Genomic DNA, 20172 nt, shown 5'->3' on the forward strand with positions numbered 1-20172 from the left:
TCCTCGACAAAAAATTGTTCTCATCGCTTGCTAGAGAGTTTTGAAAAAATGAAAATAAAGTGAAAAGCTTGTTAATAAAAAATGGAGACAGAGAGCTTATTGAAAAAGAGAATAATCATACTGATTAGCATCATGCATACGTCATGCATCCCTAACCTTTCGTGAATATATATTGACCAGATAACACTTAAATCCCCAGCAGCTGCCCTGCCCAAAAGCTAATTTGTTCATCTTATATCTCAGTGAAGAATTTCTTTGTGACCTATCTTCACATTTCATTTGTTCTTAGTGGGCAAACTTTTGAGATTTTAGTATTTAATCCTTTCCTACCTTGAATGTCCGGAACCTATTACTATCCATACATTCAGGTTTGAGAAGATTAAATAGGGGCAGCTGTCATACCCCAAAATTCACCCTACCTTTCACAAAGTTCATCTAGGTCACTAATCTTGGTCATATGCATATTTTCATATCGTTCATTTCACCTGCATAGTCATGGGTCTAATACAAGAGGACATATATCATGAATTCAAAGCTTTGTGCTTGCACCGGATGAAAGCTAAGGCTTCTCTGTAACTTAAGGTGGTTTAATCAACCAAACCCTAATTCAGGGAGGTTGCACCTGTTTCGTTTGGTTCATTAGATGGTTCAGTTGCTTGGTTAAGATTCATGGTTCTGATTCATTGGCTAAGACTCATTCAAGATGCTGCAATCGGTTGCTTGATTGAATGTCATTTGGTTGACTTTGATTGATTGGATTTCGAGTCTTGACTTGACATGTTTTATTTGGTTTACGAACATTGGGCTTTTCGATCGTATCCACATTCATTCCACAAAAAAACAAACATGTTTACCTAAGTTGACTTTTTGGTCAACCATCTAACCAAACTTCATGTTTCATCATTTCCTATTTTAAGCCCATTAGGCATCCAATTGTCCAATCTAATTCAAATCCATTTGTTTTTTAACCCAATTAAATTCACTCCAATTTCAAATCCACTTAATATCCAATTATCCAATATATTCCATTTTTAATCCACATCCATGTGGATATCCAATTAATAACCCATATCCACATACCAAACCAAATTATCATTTAACCATTACCACATTTGATCCAAACCATTTAAGCCCAAAACCAAATTCATTCTTTAAACCCATGTAATTAACCATTTATGAGTCATAATCATACATTTAATTTACTATAAAGATCATTTACAAATCATTACCATTTCAATTTTCAAATTAATCTTCAATACAATTCAAACCATTACACTAATTCATTCATTCAATTCATATTCCATATACACTCTCTATCACAAATTTACAACAGAAAGCCATAGCCAATTTCAGGAAATTCGTTCACATGCCTATAGGAAATATAACCTGCACAAATAGAAGCACAAAAAATCAGCATCAAAACAAAATTTCATGGCCATCCATGACGTGCAAGAGTGGAAATCAAAACCTGCTCCTATAACAAAAACGATGCACAGAAAAAACAGAAACTAAAAACTTATAACACACTTCTACAACCTTCCATAATACTCCTTCAACTGCTTCAAAGAACCTACAAAAAACCTTCCTCTCAACACGTAACAAAAAAAACCTTCCTAAACTTTCCATCTTCACCGCAACAATGTCATCGTCTTCCTCCGCACTCTTCATCGCTCTCCAATGCTTCCAATGCTCCACCATGCAGGTAAAACAAAAGAAGAAATGCAGCCACAAGTGGAATTGCACGGTATACAACGAGAAGCAATTGGTTCGTAAAGTCTTCTCACATGGATATAAAGTGAAGGATGTTCGCACGTTCGTTCAAACCTTCAACATGTCTCGAAAAACACTTGAAGATCACCAGCAATGGCTTCTTGCCGGAACCCTAACTCCCACACCGGAACATGCCGACGGAAAATCCAAGTTTCCAAACGACCTGAATAGTAACAAGAAATGTACCAATTGGACTGTGTATCTCGACAATGACGATCATCACGCTGAACAAGAGCAACACGAAGATGATTTTGAGCCATTGGTAGTGACTGAGTTGCCGAAGGATATGTTCAAGAAACACAAATTGGTGGATAATTCAACTTCAAAAAAAGGCAGACGTTTTGAAAGTCCACTATTATGAAACTCTCAAGATGCAGGGGAGCCAGTAAAAGATAAGCAAAGAATCACATCATTGACTGAAAGCAATTTAGAGAGAAACAATAAAGTGACAACAGCTAATCATAGAACTCGGAAATGCAAACAAACAATCAACAGTTTAGCCTCCAAATGGAATGACTACTTAACCAAGGACAACGCCAACTTAGAACTTGGGTGGTTATATAGAGGCTAACATAAAAAACAGATTTACATTTCCACCACACTTGAGATTTAAGAATTATGAAGCCATGGTTCTTGAAAGGATTAAAGACTCTAATCCAGTCTCCATTGTTAAAGGCCTATATGACCAATCACTTAACTGGAAGGATGTAAAATGGCTTCAAACAATAACCTCATTGCCAATAATACTAAAGGGAGTACTTACTGCTGAGGATCAAGCATCGCAGTCAAATGGTGCTCTTAAGGAGTGTATGCGACACATAAGAAATTGGAAAGAAGAACACAAACTGAATAATAGGCTCAACATACTCAACCTTCAAAAAAAGAATTTTGTAACCTTCACTTCAATAACCAATTCTAAAAAAAAAGCTAATTCTAACTTCCATAACTAATTTCTAACCGCAATGTAACCGAACTTTCCCAACCGAATTCTAACTAACTTCCAACTTCCCTAACTGGAACTCTAACATAATTTCCCAACGACTTCAACAATTTCTAACAACTTTCGCAACAGAAATCCATTCGGTTTCTAACTAAGCTTCATAATAGAACCTGAGAAGAAAATCTATAAAGACTCCTTCCATCTTCTTCAATCAGGGGCCGTTTTTTTTCACTTCCTCCCATCATCTTCAAACTTCCCCTAACCTTCACTCTCTTCTTCAACTCACCACCACCCTTCGACAACCCTCTCGAACCTCCTTCCAAATGCACGACGACATCACAACAACAACACATAACAGAAGCTCGTAAAGAAATTCTCTGGAAAAAAATCAGAACGAGAAGAATTAGAAGTTTAGAACAGAGTGCGAGGAAAAGGAGAAAATTCAAAAGGGTGAATACATTACCCGGAGACGAATCCAATTGGAGATGATCCTCACTCCTCGTTGACAGTGCGTTTCCAACCGAAGTTAACCATCATTCTCCGTTGATTACGCGCTACCGATCGAAGTTGATCCTTACTCGTCTTTGATTACGCATTTTCGATCAAAGTCGATCCTCAGTCATCGTTGACGGCGTGTTTCCAACCGAAGCTGATCCTCATTCCTCGTTGACGTTGCATTTCCAATCCAAGATGATCCCCACTATTCATTAACGATGTTGATTATTACGTGGAGATTGAGTCGATGTCGTTAGCGCGACCACCGAGTTTGTTTTCGGCACCGACGATGAGAACCTTCCACGTTCACGTGAGCAATTTTTTCATTTTTATTTCTCGTCACGAACGCGTGAGAAGTGTTTGGTTGATTGTTGAGATTAGGATCAGAGCAAGGCGTTCATGGATCCAATTTGTCCATATGGTGAGATCGGGCCTTTTTGCCCAAACGGATTTTTGCCCAAGCAGATTCAATTCACACTCCCACAATCCGTTTTACCCCCAAACTGGCCCATGTTCTTGCTAATTACATTAAACATTGATTAATCAGTACTTAATTATTTTTAATTCTAACTATTTTGTTAATCTTAGTGTTGTTTGTTGATCTTGATAGAATTAGGATTAATTCTTAGTTATAGAGATTTAGGAAAAAACTAATATTGTAGTGATTAGTAGATTAATCCATGGTTAATTGTAGTTTAATTAGATTTAGAAATTAGTCTAATCTTCATTTATATTTTAATTTCTTAATTTTCCAGAATTAGTTCATGATTGATTAACCATACCATAATTAGAATTTTAGTCGTTAGGTTTCGTTATTTCTTTTATGGATTTTGTGTGGATCAAGATAGTTGGATATTGATTTTACCATGATTAAACTTTAGACTAGATTTCTATTCTTAGGTAAATTCCCATTTAATTTGATTCGTATAATCATAGTTGTTAGATTCAATTCTTGAATATAGATGAGTAATTTTCCATTTGATTAACTTTAATTCCTAACTCATGTTTAGGTAGATTTAACCTTTAGAATATATTCACCTTAATTGTCCATTTAATCATTTCTTTGGTTTATGATCACTTTGATTAAATTGAAAATCCCATTTCAACTTAGGTAATGAAAAATATTATATGTCCAAGTTCATTTTCCATGATCATAGGATAGATCTTGATTACTTTTCATTGATTAATCCATTACCTTTTGAATCGATTCTAACCATTGTGCGTATTTGCATATTGTTGCATTATTCTTGTTCGTTATCTCATGCTAACTCGTTTCTTTCGTTGTCACATATGACTTGGAGAAGCAACCTCACTCTTAGCTAACCATGCTCCTAACCATTTCATTTTCATTCAATAGACTTGTATTGTTTGAAGTACCATGTCACTTGTATGCCTTAGACATGGTACATAGTTAATAGTTTGTAATTTGTATTTTCCTTTTATTCTCTTTCCATTGTATTGTATGGATCCATCCCCCCATCGTGGGTTAAATGTTCCCCCTCCCCTTAGTCATGTAATAGCTTAGATTTATTGATTTCTAGCTAGTTTACCCTACATGTTAATAATCAAAGATAAAACACAAAACAATAAACAAAGCATTTCAAAAAAGAAAACAAAAAGTACTTGATTCAACGTCAAGTTGTTTTTCCGGATAAAACTCACACCATTTCAATGTAAATGCTTGATCCAACGTCAAGCATTCTCCATCCATTCCAAGATTCATTCACATCTCTTCTCCATTCTTTTCTCAATCTTCATCCTCTCTCTCACCTCCATTCTTCACTCACTATTTTCATAATAAATTCAAACGCTTGATTCAACATCAAGTTCCTTTTTCAAAACCATTTTCATAACAAATTGGAATACAAATGGGATGTACGTGTTTGTACACAACATTCAAGTAATTGGGTTGTCGTCCATACCTAGCCTGAGGACCCGACACTTGACTTCCCCCCATAAAACATCTAATGATTCAAACAAGTTAGATCTAGGTGCTATGAGGAAGAAAAAGAATAGTTAGGACTTCATTGTTCTCTCGATTCCCAAGTACTTTGATTGTTGACTGTACTTAGTTAAGGGTTAGAGACTTGTCTCCCTCTAAGTTCCAATGATTAAACTTGCCAAATTTTTTTCATAATTCAAATCTCTTTTGGATGAAAAAGAGTGGATAGGATAACTTATCCTCTCAACTCCCGAGTTATTGGACTATTGATTGTATCTAGCCAAGGGTGTAATGCTTGTCTCCATGCATAAAATCGACCTCAATAAATTAAATCATCTTTTGCCTTAGTGCATTCTTCAAAACCTTTCAATAAGGACGTGTTACTTCCGTTCTACTGTGAATGAAGCTTAAGCCTCCATGTGTGAGCAAGCAATGTTTAACTGCTAGAGTGCGAACCAAGCGTCTCCACTTTACAACAAAGAAGCAAATAATCTACGCTCCCATGACACAGTATACAAGCAAGTGAACAGTAGCGCGCAAACGTCAATACTGTTCAGTAAAAACAACCAAACAAATACGTCATTTTTGAGCCGAACTACGAAGCTCTAACTTCCCTATTGCACGTATGGGGATACGTAGGCACAAGGGCCCAAATCCTTGGCGAGCACACTAAATTAAAACTTATTTTCTCTCCCATCTCATCTCTCATCTCATTCCCGATAGCAAGCAACTTATAGATAAATAAACATCCATACGCGTTTAATACGAGCAAGTGGTTCCCATGGAATACCATGGATGTGAGGGGTGCTAATACCTTCCCCTTGCATAACCGACTTCCGAATCCTCTCTTGGTTGCGAAACCGTTTCTCTCATTGGGGGTTTTATCACTATTTTCCCTTTCCTCTGGAATAAATAAAATCCGGTGGGGACTCTGTATTTTTCGCGGCGCTTCAATCCTCATGGTGCAATGAGGAATTCAGAGCTTCGTAGTTCAAGGAACTAGAGGTGGGAGATGGAAAGAATTATGATCAAAGTATGGTCTGAACTAAAGAATTTTTATGATTTGAACTCCAATGAGGGGTGAAAAATGAACCCAGGAGTAAACAGGTATGAACCAACAAGTGAGGGCCTACAACGCTGTATCATTGTATTGGAACAACCAAAAATAGAGGAATTAGGTGTTTGGGTTAAGGGCCAAACAACTCTTGGTTAACAAGGAGGTACAAGATGGAGCTCAAAGGTATAGTGTATTTGGCTCAAAGAATAGGTATATCAAACAGAGTGAATGAAGGTAAAATACGAGTGTTTCGTGGGATGAACGGAATGAAGTGACCGAAGTCACAGAATAGAATATCTGGCGATTAGTGACTGAAGGAGTATTGTTTGAAATCGAAAGGTGAAAGTGTATTGGAATCCATAAGAGAAGTGAGATTTCTACCATATAGGGAAACATCGTTAACCGCTATGTGGACTAGCAGGCCGCCACTATAGGGTGTTTATCTAAAAAGAAGGAATTAAATGTTTGGGTTAAGGGCCAAACAACTCTAGGTAGAAATGCAGAGTATTCGTTAGGCATCCTAAAAGGGTATATATGGAATTCCAAAGAAAATGTACTTCGATGTCAAAGAGACAGTATGTCACTGGGTGAACGATTTATGATCGAAGGTAGGTAATGGATTGTGAAAGATATGGATGATGCCCTAAGGAAAAAGGAGGAATAATTAGAAGTATGCACGCCAAGGATTCGCATCCTCATGCCTACTTATTCTCATCATGCAATGAGAAAGTCAAAGCAATCGTACTTCGGAACTACGAGAAATAGAGAGAGAGAGATTTGTCTAAGCAACGGGGGCTCACAAGACAAACACCACTTCAAGGAATGATTGTGGTACTGTAGTACAAGGAGTAGTGTATCACTTTCTGGGGAATCGACAATTCAAGATCAAATAAGGATAGTGTAGCGGGGTTTTCGTTACCTTTAGGTTTATTGACTAAACAAAAAGTCAACATACAATTCGAGTCGCCACCGCACTTTTATTTGTCCAAAGGAATGGCTAAAAAGCGAACAAAAGCCAAGGTAAGAAGTTTTTCAAATAAAAAACTAATAAAAATGTCAGAGATCTAGGTAAGGGGGTTGGTTATGAAATGGGAAGGTTTTACGTACCCAAGACATCCTTAGTACTCTAAGGGAACCCTTTTTGCAACTATGTGTTATAGGTTGGTATTTGTGAAAACATGGGCAAAAGATTGGAGGGATGAGAGAAGAATGTATTATATTTACAATTTTTCTGTTTAAATGGATGAACCCATTGCCTACGTACCATCACAAAGGAGGATTAAAACCTCGTAGTTCGGGGTAAAAATCTCAAAGATTGGTGAATTAATTTGACCAAAAGCCTTAAGGTCTTTTGTTATTAAAGGGAGAAAACTCAACCTAAACCAACAATCCACCATGTGAGGAGGGCTTCAACATGCTAGTGAGGGGTTAACCCTATAATAAGCATGGAAGACTTATAATCCCATCACTAAGGACGAGGTGAGATTTACATCAACCATTATGATAACTCAAACCTATGACTAATGTTTATGAAAAGGTTTTAATAAGGTGGCCATTGTAGCCACAAAAACAACTTGAAATGAGTTATATTTATAAGTTAATTTTATTTACAAAGTGAAGTCAAAGTTGGATTTAGAGTTCATTCACAATGAGTGTTTATGAAAAGATTTTGAAAAGTCAAAGGCATAAGGCCTAGGTTTCTAGTTTTGAAACAAAATCAAAGTTTGAAGAAAATGATTTTGGCTTGGTTAGAGTGGGGAGAAGAAGAGAAGGGTTAGTCCTAAAACATACAAAGATAAGAGGGGAAAGATAAACCCTTGGAGTTCCTTTTCTTGAAATCATAAAGATGATTCAAGATGCTCCTTTCCTTTGGTGTTAGCAAACAAATAAGCAATCACACAATTGAATTCAAGCTCCTAGGATCTCCATTTGGCTTGTCTCTCTTAACTTGGCTACTCATGACAATGGTCCTCTTTACTATCTCATGATGGAATCCTTATCACACAAGAACAAACATCAAAAAGTTCACCACACAATAAGAGGAATGGACAAAGAATGAGTTTAGATGAGAAGTCCTTTAAAGTCAACTTTTAAATTAGCATTCTAAAGGCATGGGGCCTAGTTGCTCTTCAACAAGTTTAGCATTCTAAAGGCATGAGGCCTAGTTGCTCTTGAACTCCTTTAAGCATGGGTATGTCCTAATTCTAAGTCCTTTCTCCTTATGCATTTGGTTCACATCAAAAATAAACACAAACAAAACAAGATAGCAATATGTTTATATACAATAATGGGCTCAAATGAGAAAAAGGAAAATGACATAAACATAAAATATGTGCTCAAGTGAGCAAAATGAAAAGCACTTATGAATAAATGAGCAAGAAATAAATTGCATTAAATTAAAGGGCAAGAAAATAAATGCTCAAATTAAAGTTAGTAATTAGTATGGTTATGTTAGTTTGTCATAAGACAATGTAGTTCTATGTTAAGCAATCGTAAGTGGACTAATGTAGTAGTCACACCTATCTGAGGCCGGTCAATAAAACTATAGGCAAATAAACACAAGTTAGAGGTCATGACTAGTAAGCCAAGCTCCACAAACTTGCCATGCCAAAACAAAAGGGGAAGGGCCTTGTATGGACTTTAGGTTTTTTGCTTGACCAAGAAGCAACCTATCTTGGACACAAAACAACTCACTTGATCTTGGATCAAGTTGAGTTTGGTTTGGATCAAAGAAGGTTAAGCCTCTCATTTGTCAAGACCAACCATAAGACATTAACTCATTGACCAAATTATGAAAAGAATGGCATGAAGATGAAATGGATGGAAAAAGAATTCAAGTATCAAATCCAATTGATCAAATGTGAACCAAGTCATTACCAATCAATGCCAAACAAAAGAGAAACGAAGATTACAAGTCAACAAGTCAAACATAATTTTTTGTAATTTTTGAATTCAAAATAAATGCAAAATAAAATAAACAAAATATGGTTAAACCTCAAATTTAATTCAAATCAACTTCAATAAGTCCAATTAAATTCTCATAGGTCTAACATGGTCAAACAAACTTTGACAAATTTTCTCAACAATTTTAGAAATCAGAAACTATTTAAAAATAATTAAAAACAAGGGAAAATAACACAATATGGATAAAAATCTCAAATAGATCGCAAATCAAATAAGAAATTAATGAGATTATTTTTCATTGACTTATCATGATCCATAGGTGTTAGGAAAATATTTTTGGATTTTTCAAATATCAGAAAGTATTTTAAAATGAATTAAAACTATTAAAAATAAAATAATTCACAAAAAATATTAAATGAAGTCATAAAAATAATTAAAAATCAAAATATGAAACTAGATTTTTCAAGAATTTTTTTGGAATTGGTCTCATATTTTTGTGACTTCAAATAAAATTTCTATGAATTTTTGAAAATAAATGGAATTAACTGAAATTAAAAGAAAATAGGAAAAATAGAAAAAAGCGCAGCCACCAGATCACATTCATTAATTGACGTGGCATGGATCAAAGGCTCAGAGGCGCAGATGCATGGTATACTTAAGTCAAGCGCACAGCATAATGCATTAAATCAAGTAATCACGTTGGATGGTCAAGATTATAACATTTAGACACGATCCAAAGGATGGGAAGCAAACACGTGGGGATGGTGGTGGAAACCACCATCTTCTCTGGTGAGATACTAGATTCCGGCCACTACGCGCAGGGAAAAAATTTGTAATGAAAATAAAAAGTAAGGACATCAAAATGAAGCTCAGGTGATGTACATCACCACTGTATCCATGGATCATCCTCACTCTTCCTATTTAGAGAGAAATGTGAGATGGAAGATCATGGTATGTCAACTGGAAATGCACGAAATGAACAATTGAGACCACCACTGGTCTGCCTCAAGTGTGAGGACTTCAGAAAACCACATAAACCAAAGAAAATCACATTGAATTGCAAGATCTAGATCCAAAAAGGCCACGAATTCTTCAAGATCTTGATCTACCTTTGCTCTGGAAGTGTGATGGAGATGATAGGTTAAGGAATTGAGCTTTGAAAATCAACTAATGATGTTGAATTTCAAGCTTGAAAAAGAGAGAAAAATCTGAAAATTCCTTTGGTAAGGGTTGGGATTTCAATTCTGCAGCACTTCAGGTCTCCACTTGGTTAAGAAATGGATGAGATTGAGCACTTATTTATAGTTGAAATGTGGTTGAGATCATGCTTCCCTCGTGTGCATGGGATTTGAATCTTCCTTGCATGGGCCTGTACAGGCGCATGTAAGGTCCAATGATGGGTGATAAACCATGCTGAGGTCAAATGGAATTGAATTGGACGTGTAATTGAAGTGGAATTGGCTTGGACATGAAGTTACAACATGAAATGCAAAAATAACCATAAAGAGAAAGCTCTTCGAAACTCACACATGGAAAGTCCTAAAAAGTAATGTGAGTAATGGTTGGAAAGCCTTTGAAATAAGGAACAAAAGTCATGTTGGGCAAAAATTCATTTGGCATTTGGAAATTAGTGAAAACTGGCTATGAAAGTTTGGGCACAAAACATGTCTAAGTCAGCCTTTGAAAATTTTCACCAAAAGCAAACCTTTTCAAGCCCCTCTGTTTCCATGATGCAAGCTTCAAATGGAAAACCTCCAACCTCAAAGTTGTAGATATTTTCCAGATGATCAATTTAGACTCAAATTTTTCATCATTTGGATTTTTCATGAAAAAGGTATGGGCATTTGAAGTTGGGCATTTTTCAAATTCAATGACTTAGGTCCAAAGTGACCTATAATGTTTTGTATTATCACAATCATTTCTTTTAGGATTATGAAATTTTGTCAAACATAACATTTGAATTAGACATATTTAGCTTTCCAATTCATTTGGTATCACCTCAAAATCATAAAAATTAAGGAAGTTAGGTCCTTGGGAAGTTGACCTAAAATTAGGGTTTCAGTCAAAATGACCTATAATGTTTTGAAATGAATGATGAAATTAAAGTTTCAAATGGATTTTTTATGAACATGAAAGTCTTCCATATGGTTCTTAAGAACATTTTTTCTCTTGGGGTCATCTTCATTTGACAAACACATCAAACGTTGTATCTCATTGACCCTCAGCTTAGTCAGATGACTTGACTAGTCAACTTTTCAAGGCCAAACTTCCAATTTTGATGAATGAATAATTTAGGGGCCTCAAATAGGCTAATATATGCATAAAATAATGAATTAAATAACTTTCCTTGATTAAATTTGATCATAGGTTAAGGTTGCTTCATGGGCAAGGCACAACCAAAGCACAATGAAATTAGGGCTTCCTTGGGAAACAATCTTCAAGCCCTTTGGGTTATCTTGATCAAATTGGAAAATTGAGATACTTGGGAGACATATATGATGATTAAGAGCTTGGTGGACCATCTTCATGCTTGCTTTCATCTTCATCTAGCCATTTCTTTGAGCTTAGGAGCCTCCTAGGAGCACTGTGGCACATGATCACTTGAGCTTCAAAACAAAAAGAGTTAGTGACATATTTTTGTGCTTTTGGTTAGTAATTGAAATAAGAAAAGCAATAATATACAATACAAGCATGCTTGGTGATCTCAACACACTCAAACAAGTCCCAACCCTAGGGTTAAAGAGCTAAACAAGCTATGATCCTTGAGGCAATGCACATGGCAATGATATGATGCTATGAGGGATCTTAGGGTCAAAATTAAGGTCTTACAGATAGTATCTTGGATCCAAGAAAAGGATAGACTCTTAATCGAAGAGCAAAGTGGTGTGTTAGCTGAAAAAGAATGAATTAAATGTTTGTGTTAAGGGCCAAACAACTCTCGATTGATGAGGTGGACTATCGTTATCGTCCTAAAAGGATAGGTAAGGAGTCCAAGGAGAAGTATGATTGATCTAAAAAAGATGGTGAGATTTAATGAATGGAGAATGATCCATCGGATGGAGAAGGTGGATTGATAAATAAGATATATAAGATATAGCTTGCGAAGAAACTGGGTTGTCCTGCCTACGTATCCTTATAGTGCAATAAGGAAATCAGAGCTTTCGTAGTTCAGCCCACTAGGGTTGGAAACAAAATGATGGAGGCAAAAGAAATGAATAATTGAGATTAAAATGATGTGAATGGAATGGAGAGACTTGATAGCTACTGGATGAGAATCACACTAAAGTCTATGGGTAAAGGTGGATACGATAAGCAACGAGCCAAACATCTCGCACCCAAAGATATCCAGAATGAGTGTAGGAAAGCTCCGGTCTCATTCCTTCTTTACCACTTAAGGCTCGTGGCATGTAACTCTCGTCTTAAACTTCAAGTGGAGAGAGAAGAGTCTTTGTGGTTGTTATTGTGTTTATGAATACTTCATCAATCGCGATTCGAATTGCACTAAAGTCTATGAATAGAGGTGAATACGATGAGCGTTGGGTCATATGTCCCATACCTAAAGATACTCATAATGGGGGTAGGAATACTCCAGTCCCACTCCTTCTCCATTGCTTAAGGCTCATATCGTGCAACTTAATTCATGATTAATAAGTTGTTAATAATCCTTGCTTTTGTTGTTTTTGCTATGTGAAGAGAGACTTGTCAATCGTATGATTAGAATTGTGCTAAAGTCTATGAATAGAGGTGAATATGATGAGCGTTGTGTCATACGTCCCATACCCAAAGATACTCAGAATAGGGGTAGGAATACTCCAGTCCCACTCCTTATCTATTGCTTAAGGCTCGTGTCACACTCTTCTAACTTTGATTTAACAAGTGTTAAAGATGCCACCTTTGATGTTCCTGAATAATCCGTTGCTTGGTATGACTGAGGATGCCTTGATTGAAGATTTTGTCTTGAGGCCTTGAGTTCCACAGCTTGGAAGAAAAGTCTTAATGGGTGACCAAGGGTCTTTTGGTCACTCAATTTAGACTGTGGGATTATACAAGTTTAAAGGATTTAATCAATCAAAATTACTTTTGATCAATTTAATCATGGGTTTTGTTTTGGTTTTGGGGAACTAGGATTGGATCTAATCAAAGTTAGTAATTGTTAGAAACCACCCTAAGGGATCATGCTTTGATTTATTAAAGTTGATTGAAAATTCTAAGTTAGAAGTCCTAAGAGAGCATGTAAATATTGGTCAAAATATTGATTAAAAGTCCTAGATATAAGTCCCAAAATTGTTAGGGGATGATTAAATTCTATGTCACATTCTAATTCTAATGGGATCATGTCATTCTATCAATAAGATAACAAAATAAGGCCAATGAGGGCAAAATGGTCATTTACAAAATATGTCAAATTCTATGGTTTAAAGTTGCTTAAATCCTAATGTTAAGAAATGGTATAATTCTAAATTTAACCTAAGCATAATTGTTTCTAATTGAACCTAATCAACATTCTTAATTAAACTCTAATGAAAAGTTCTAGTTAAATTGTAATGGAAATTCTAATTAAATCCTAATGGAAATTCTAATATCCTAAACACCAAGATTTTATTCCTAATCAACAATTACTAACCTAATTAAACTAACAATGTGCTAATTAACCTAATTAAATTGTAAAAACAATAAAAGAAAATAAAATAAAAAAACAATTGAAAATGGAAAACGAGGTGTGAAATGGAACAGGTGGTATGAACTTGATTTTGATTATAGGGCTGCAGGATGAGCCCACTGCTATTTTTTGTACAACAAGCTAATTCCAAAAAATGGTGGTGTGTGAAGTAAAACAATCCTGGGCCGCGTCTGAGCCCAAACGAAACTTCAAGCGCTCAAAGGGGAGGTGCGAGTTGGAAACATATGGTGAAACCAGTAAAATGTCAATGGGCTTGGTTAAGCACAATTCTACTTCTTTCTCAAGTCACTAGGGAGGTGTATGCAATACATGGTGTGTCAAAAGCAAATTACATGGGCCTAACTGAACTAAGTCCAAAATTCTCTCTTCTGTTGACTTGTCTAAGTCAACAAAATTCAAACTCTCCTTTATGCGCGTGTTCATCCTTCCCTCCCTCACACCGTTCGTTCACCGTGACTCACCGCGCTGGCGTCCGTCGCCGGCGCCGGGGTTGGATTATAGACTAAATCTCACCATCAACCGATGCACCATGGAAAGCCAAGCATGGATATGGAAATGGAATGGGGAAACAATCCTTGTATCAGTTGAATCACATGGATAAGTTGAAGAACCCTAACCTCTTATAAGCCAAATTAAATGGCGTATCGTGTGAATCAATCCCTAACACCAAGGGGCTTCTACTTCCTAACCTAGGTACTACATCTTGGTGAGCTCAGAGCAAGAAAATGACACTATATGGAAAATGACATACCAGAGAAGATGATAAGAAAATCCACCAGTAAGTTTCCTGAGCTTGATTCTTTCTTCTTCTTCTTCTCTCGTCTCTTTCTTCTTCTTCTGAACTAGAACAGTGAAAAAAGGATGTAGTAGCTTAGCTCAAGCAAAATTGAAGCTTTGATATGAAGCTTCAATGGCTTTTAGGAGAAGATAAAGCTCTGATTAGGGTGATGGAAGAGGTTGCGGTGGAAAGAGTGCACAGGTTCAAGCAAATTTTTCAAGGGTGCTGAAAATGTGAAAGATGAGTTTCTTAAATAAAGGCTAGGCTTGGACTTGTTAGCTTTGGAATGATTTTAGGAGTTAGTTAAGTATGGTTAGGAGTTATTTGGACATGACTCACTGAGTTAACTGCAAACTCAATAGGTTAATGAATGATAAACTCAGTTAGTTATGTTAGTTTAGATTGATTAATGAATGAGTGAAATGAAACTTAACTGGCTGTTGCAGGTTAGGATGAGATCGCAGTCATGTTGAAATGATTTTGGTGACCTGCTATCCATGTTGCAGGTTGAACTTAAGTGATTCTACTTCTGTTTTGAAAGGATATAGCTTGTTGTGTGAGTGTTAGTGGATTTGATACATAGACTGGTTGTAGCAGGTAACATTAGAATTAGGATTGATTGATTGGATCAAATGCAACTTGCTGAACAGGTAATGTTTAAAGGCAAGTGTGCTTGTGCTTTGGTTTGCACTTTGACATGATGAGTGGCTTGTTGTGTGAATGTAATCTCTACTCATGACTTGGTTCAGTACTTCACAGGTTATTCCCATTGTTGGTGTTCTACTTCTTACCCTCACTTGTTGCAGCATGAACTTAGCCTATCATGTCCAAACTAAGGTTAACCATAGTAGCTATTTTGATGCAAGCTTGAGGAGTGTTTGGCCCTGAGATATACACATTATGATGAAAAGGTATTAATGCTATATCCTTGGCCTTGCATGCTCTGTAAGTTCCTTTTTTAGCTCAGTAGCTAAATATGGTTTTTACGTGCAAAGCTCATATTGGTTTTGGCCACTGCAGGGTACAGTCACCATTGCATTTGCTTCCAAATTCCAAATATTGCTGGAAAGAGTGCATCATGTGACAAGGCTGTTGTAGCAGTAGGCTCTTGTGGATTTGCAACAGGGTTCCATAATGTTTAGCTCGGGCTATACTGCCAATTATGTTGTGTTCATGATGGTCTTGATGTACAATTTTGGTAGTGGTTTTGTTGGTGCAGGACTGAGTCTGCAGCAGGATGTTTTGCAATGCATTAGCAGGATTTGGCTTGGTCTTACAAAATGCTCATGGTGTACTAATGCTTCAGCTACAACTGGCATTGCAGGTTGGTCTGTGAATTGGCTTGTCTATTTTGGTGGTTCTTGACATGTCATGACTGTATTTGGTCTGTTTCTACAGGGATGTTTCCGTGTATGAACCTTCTCATGAGATTTCACCATTATCATAAATCCAAAGCCTACTGCATGTGTGAGTATGCCCAATGGTCATATAAGGGTTGTGGTGATGCTGCAAAGTTTCAGGCAAGGCAAAGTGTGTGCAGCAGGATATAGAATGGGCTACTGCAGCAGCAGGGCTAACATAGTGTACTTCCATTGGCTTGATCATGTATTTCCATGGTTTCATGTGTTGTTTTAGGTTACAGCCAAGGGTGATCAACAATGAACAAGTGTTGGGCTGTTTTAGACCTCTTTGGGAATTGATTAGGGAGAAACCAAAGCCAAAGGTTATTGGTTCCAAAATGCCAAATGACAAGGTGTGCACAAAGTGAATTGCTTGTAATGGAAGCAAACAAGAAAAATACATCACCAAGCATGGAAAATGGATGCTCATCACAACAAAAGGCTAGACAAAATTTGGATAATCAAGGGCAAGTGAGGGTTAACTTTGGTCAAAGTTAACCAAAAAGTCAACTGTTGACCAAAGTCAACAAAATGGTCAAAATTGTATATTCTTTGTGATTTCTTTGTAAATGGACAATGAATTATTGGTTAGGGTGAAATTTTGGGTTTTTGGATTTTGGGTTGACTTTGTTCAAAGTTGACCAAAAAGTCAATTGTCGACCAAAGTCAACAATTGGTCAAAAATGTCAAGACTTGTATTTTCTTATGTAGAATCAAATGTAATGGTTTAAAATGATATGAAATGGATTGAAAAATGGTTGGAAATTGGTTTCACAATTGGTTTATTTATGACTTGAATGCTTGACTTTGAAAAGAAAATAACTTGATTGATAATGTATGTTAATAAGGCCATGAAATGAGGTCATAAGATTAGGGTTTTGATTTAATATTCATGAATCAATGGGCGTGACTAGCAACTGGCTTGAGACACAAGAAGTTTGGTTGTTTGGATGACCAAGACCAAGACCAATGCTCATAGAAGACCAAAGTAGGGTTAGGCCAAATATATTGATCATAGGTGAAGATTGAGGATCATGGTTGCACAGTCAGGCCACCAAGTTCACCTGATTAGCCATCTCTCTGATTAGGGTTTCCCTGAGGCTTACCCCCCAAGAAAGTCTTGAATCAAACCATAAGTTCCAACCATCAGTCTTCTAGTGTGTAAACCTACATTAGGGTTTTGAAGGCCAAGACAAGGCCTAGGGAAGCTCCATGAGATTATGCCTTGAAGAATTAGGGTTTTGAAAACCCTAGAAGATTTTCTGGCCAAACCTTTGTTGAATTCAAGCCTTTACCATCCCAATTAGGGTTTCACATCCCCCATGCTGATGATATGGTTAGACCATGCTTTTGAGCCTTGATATCCACACAAACCCTAGCTTCACAAGCCCAAGTTTTTTTTGAATCCATGATGAATGATGCATGTGGATGAAGTATGAATGTATGCAAGTGATCTCCTGATCAAGGCAAAATACATCAATTAAATATTTTACATCAATTCATAGAGGTTTCCTAGAATGTATTTAAGGAAAAATACATTAGTTTTCAAATTATATCTTTCATTATTAGTTTTTCACATCAATTCAAATGATTTTCTAAGTGTTCATTCCTTTTCAAAAATGTTGAAACTTTGTGCATACCTTTAAAATCATTCAAAAAGTTTCATAATATATTATGAGAACTTAAGGTTTATATATATTGTTTGTTGAATTGTATATTAAAGAGGAAAAATAATTATTTATTCTTGGAAATTGTCCAAAACTATCTTTATTCAAAAGTATCATTTTGTTGTAACTTGATCACCAAGTGTGTGGTGACAATTATTTATAAATAGAAAGTGGTGTGTTTTATAAGTGTACGTGGTAATCATCATATGTTGATGATTATTGGAGAAAGGTCCTTTGAATTGGTTTGATTCAAAGTCCACCATAGTTGTTGGTGTACTCGTGAAATTAAGGAAGTGGTAGCTTCAAAAGACTCATTTTGGAAGGATGCTATCCAAGACGAAATGGAATTAACAATGTCAAATCATACTTGATAACTTGTCGATCTACCTAAAGGATCAAGACCTATTGGATGAAAGTGAGTGTTTAAAAGAAAGTATCATAGTAATGGTACACTAAACACCTAGACATTTAGATTAATGATCAAGGGTTTTAGACAAAATGAAGGTATTGATTATTTCGATACATATGCGTTTGTAGAAAGCACGATGAAAATTAGAGTATCGTTTGCATTAGCTTTTTTGGATGACCTTATAGTTCATCAAATAGATGTCAAAATAATATTCATAAATAGAGATCATGGTGAAGATATTTATATGGAGCAATTGGAAGGTTGTGTACTTCCTAGTAATGAACAAAAGGTGTGCAAGCTTTTTAAATCCTTTTATGGATTAAAACAAGCACCGACACAATGACATTAAAAGTTTGACTTTGTCATTGCAAGATTCACCAATTAATGGGGAGACACACAACTTAAAGGGATATCTTTTAATCATTATCAAAACGAGAATTCAAAGAGTTTTTCATCATCAAAAAATGGGAGATTATGAGTAATATATCTTATATCTAGTTCAATTTTGATGAATACAAAGATTATCAAAGAAGAAAAGGATCAAAAGTGTCATACACATCAACAATGAAGTTGATTAAGAAGGTTTAACATAGAAATTCAAATGAAGATTTGAGACAAGTGAACATAACTAAGGTGCCCATTACGATTTATATTATACTGCTTTAAATTGCTCATAATTTTATCTCTCACTTCATCTAAAACCTTCTTGCATCATCATTCTAAAAATATTCTTCATCTAATTCTTGTTAGAAGTGTGTGTACACAAAGTTGTCTAATAATATTGTGATATTAATTTTTCTCCATGATGATTATATGATTGATCATTAGCAACAATATGAATGGAATTTTAGAAACAAAGAGGTTTCTAACTTTCACATCAAGATGAATGATTTTGGACTAGTTGAGACGCTTTTGAGGATCAAAGTAAAACAAAATAGTGGGGGTTATGAAATTAGTCAAACACATTATGTTGAGAAAGTACTTCATAAGTTCAAACACTTACATTTCAAGAAAATGAGTACTTCATTTGATCCTAGTCTCAAACTTTAAGATAATGATAGACGAATTGTAGCTCAATTGGAATATGCAAGTGTAATTAGTTGTCTAAATGTACCTGACATAACATTTTCAGTTAGTAAAATGAGTAAATTTATGAGCAATCAAAATTGTGAGCATTGGAAGACCATCACAAAGGATTTTGGTTACCTTTTGAAAAACAGCAATTTTGGCCTCCATTACGGTAGGTTTCATACCATATTAAAAGGATATATCGATGTGAATTGGATATCGAGTGTTGAATATCATAAATCTGCATTTGGGTGAATATTTACACTAGTTGGGGGTGCGATTTCTTGGAAGAGCAAGAAACAAATGTGGATCACTCTCTCAACCATAGAATCAGAGTTCGGGGCTCTTGCTTCTACTGGTGAAGAAGCTGAATGGTTGAGGTGTAAGAACAAAATGCAGTGTCTACAATTCATCTCTAAGATTTTGATGATAACAAAGGATGAAACAAGTTAGTACCCTAACAAAATTTATCTAAGTGTGTAGGACTATAATAAAAAAGAGGTCAGATAGACATATATCAGATACAGACACAAGTTCAGAATGACCACTTAGAAGGTACTCATGCAGAAGTTCTGACTCTGAACAAAGGAAGCGTACAAAGCTCAACGAAGAAAGAGATATCAGACACTCTGAAACGGAAGAGCACACTCTAAGGTCTAAAGCTTTTACACTCTGATGTAATCAATTAGAAAGACATCAAGAACCTCTGAAGTCAATCAACTATCAGCAACCATCTGAAGATGCACATGCTGAACAGAAACTCTAATATTAGAACACTCTGATTCAGAAACGATCAATAAAAGCTTAGCTATGAAGTCTTCCACTTATGGCAAGAATATAATTTTGGAAGAAAGTTAAAGCGCTCCAAACTGATATGGAAAGAACAAAGAGATTAATTCCATTAAACATCCATCATTGCCGAGATCCTTTCATCCAACAGTCTCTTCATCAAACCTCTCTATATATGATGGATCATCTTCACAAAGATTAACGAAACACACGAGAATACTGAAACTAATCTCATATCTCTTATTCATTATCCTTTCACACGAGTTGCTTCT

The 20172-nt window shown here is 35.9% G+C and overlaps 1 protein-coding gene across 1 annotated transcript; it reads left to right on the forward strand.

Annotated features, from left to right (window-relative positions):
• Positions 1–1696: 1696 nt before the first annotated feature.
• Positions 1697–2131, forward strand: LOC127094141 (uncharacterized). Its single transcript, XM_051033005.1, has one exon. It carries the CDS (start codon positions 1697–1699, stop codon positions 2129–2131), a length of 435 nt encoding a protein of 144 aa, XP_050888962.1.
• The last annotated feature ends 18041 nt before the right edge of the window (positions 2132–20172 follow it).

This window comes from Lathyrus oleraceus, chromosome 6, assembly GCF_024323335.1.
Source record: "Lathyrus oleraceus cultivar Zhongwan6 chromosome 6, CAAS_Psat_ZW6_1.0, whole genome shotgun sequence".
Classification (NCBI taxonomy): domain Eukaryota; kingdom Viridiplantae; phylum Streptophyta; class Magnoliopsida; order Fabales; family Fabaceae; genus Lathyrus; species Lathyrus oleraceus.

Excerpts from the sequence above, each read along its gene's own strand:
- LOC127094141 (XM_051033005.1), top strand. The coding sequence starts at position 1,697 with ATGCAGGTAAAACAAAAGAAGAAATGCAGCCACAAGTGGAATTGCACG.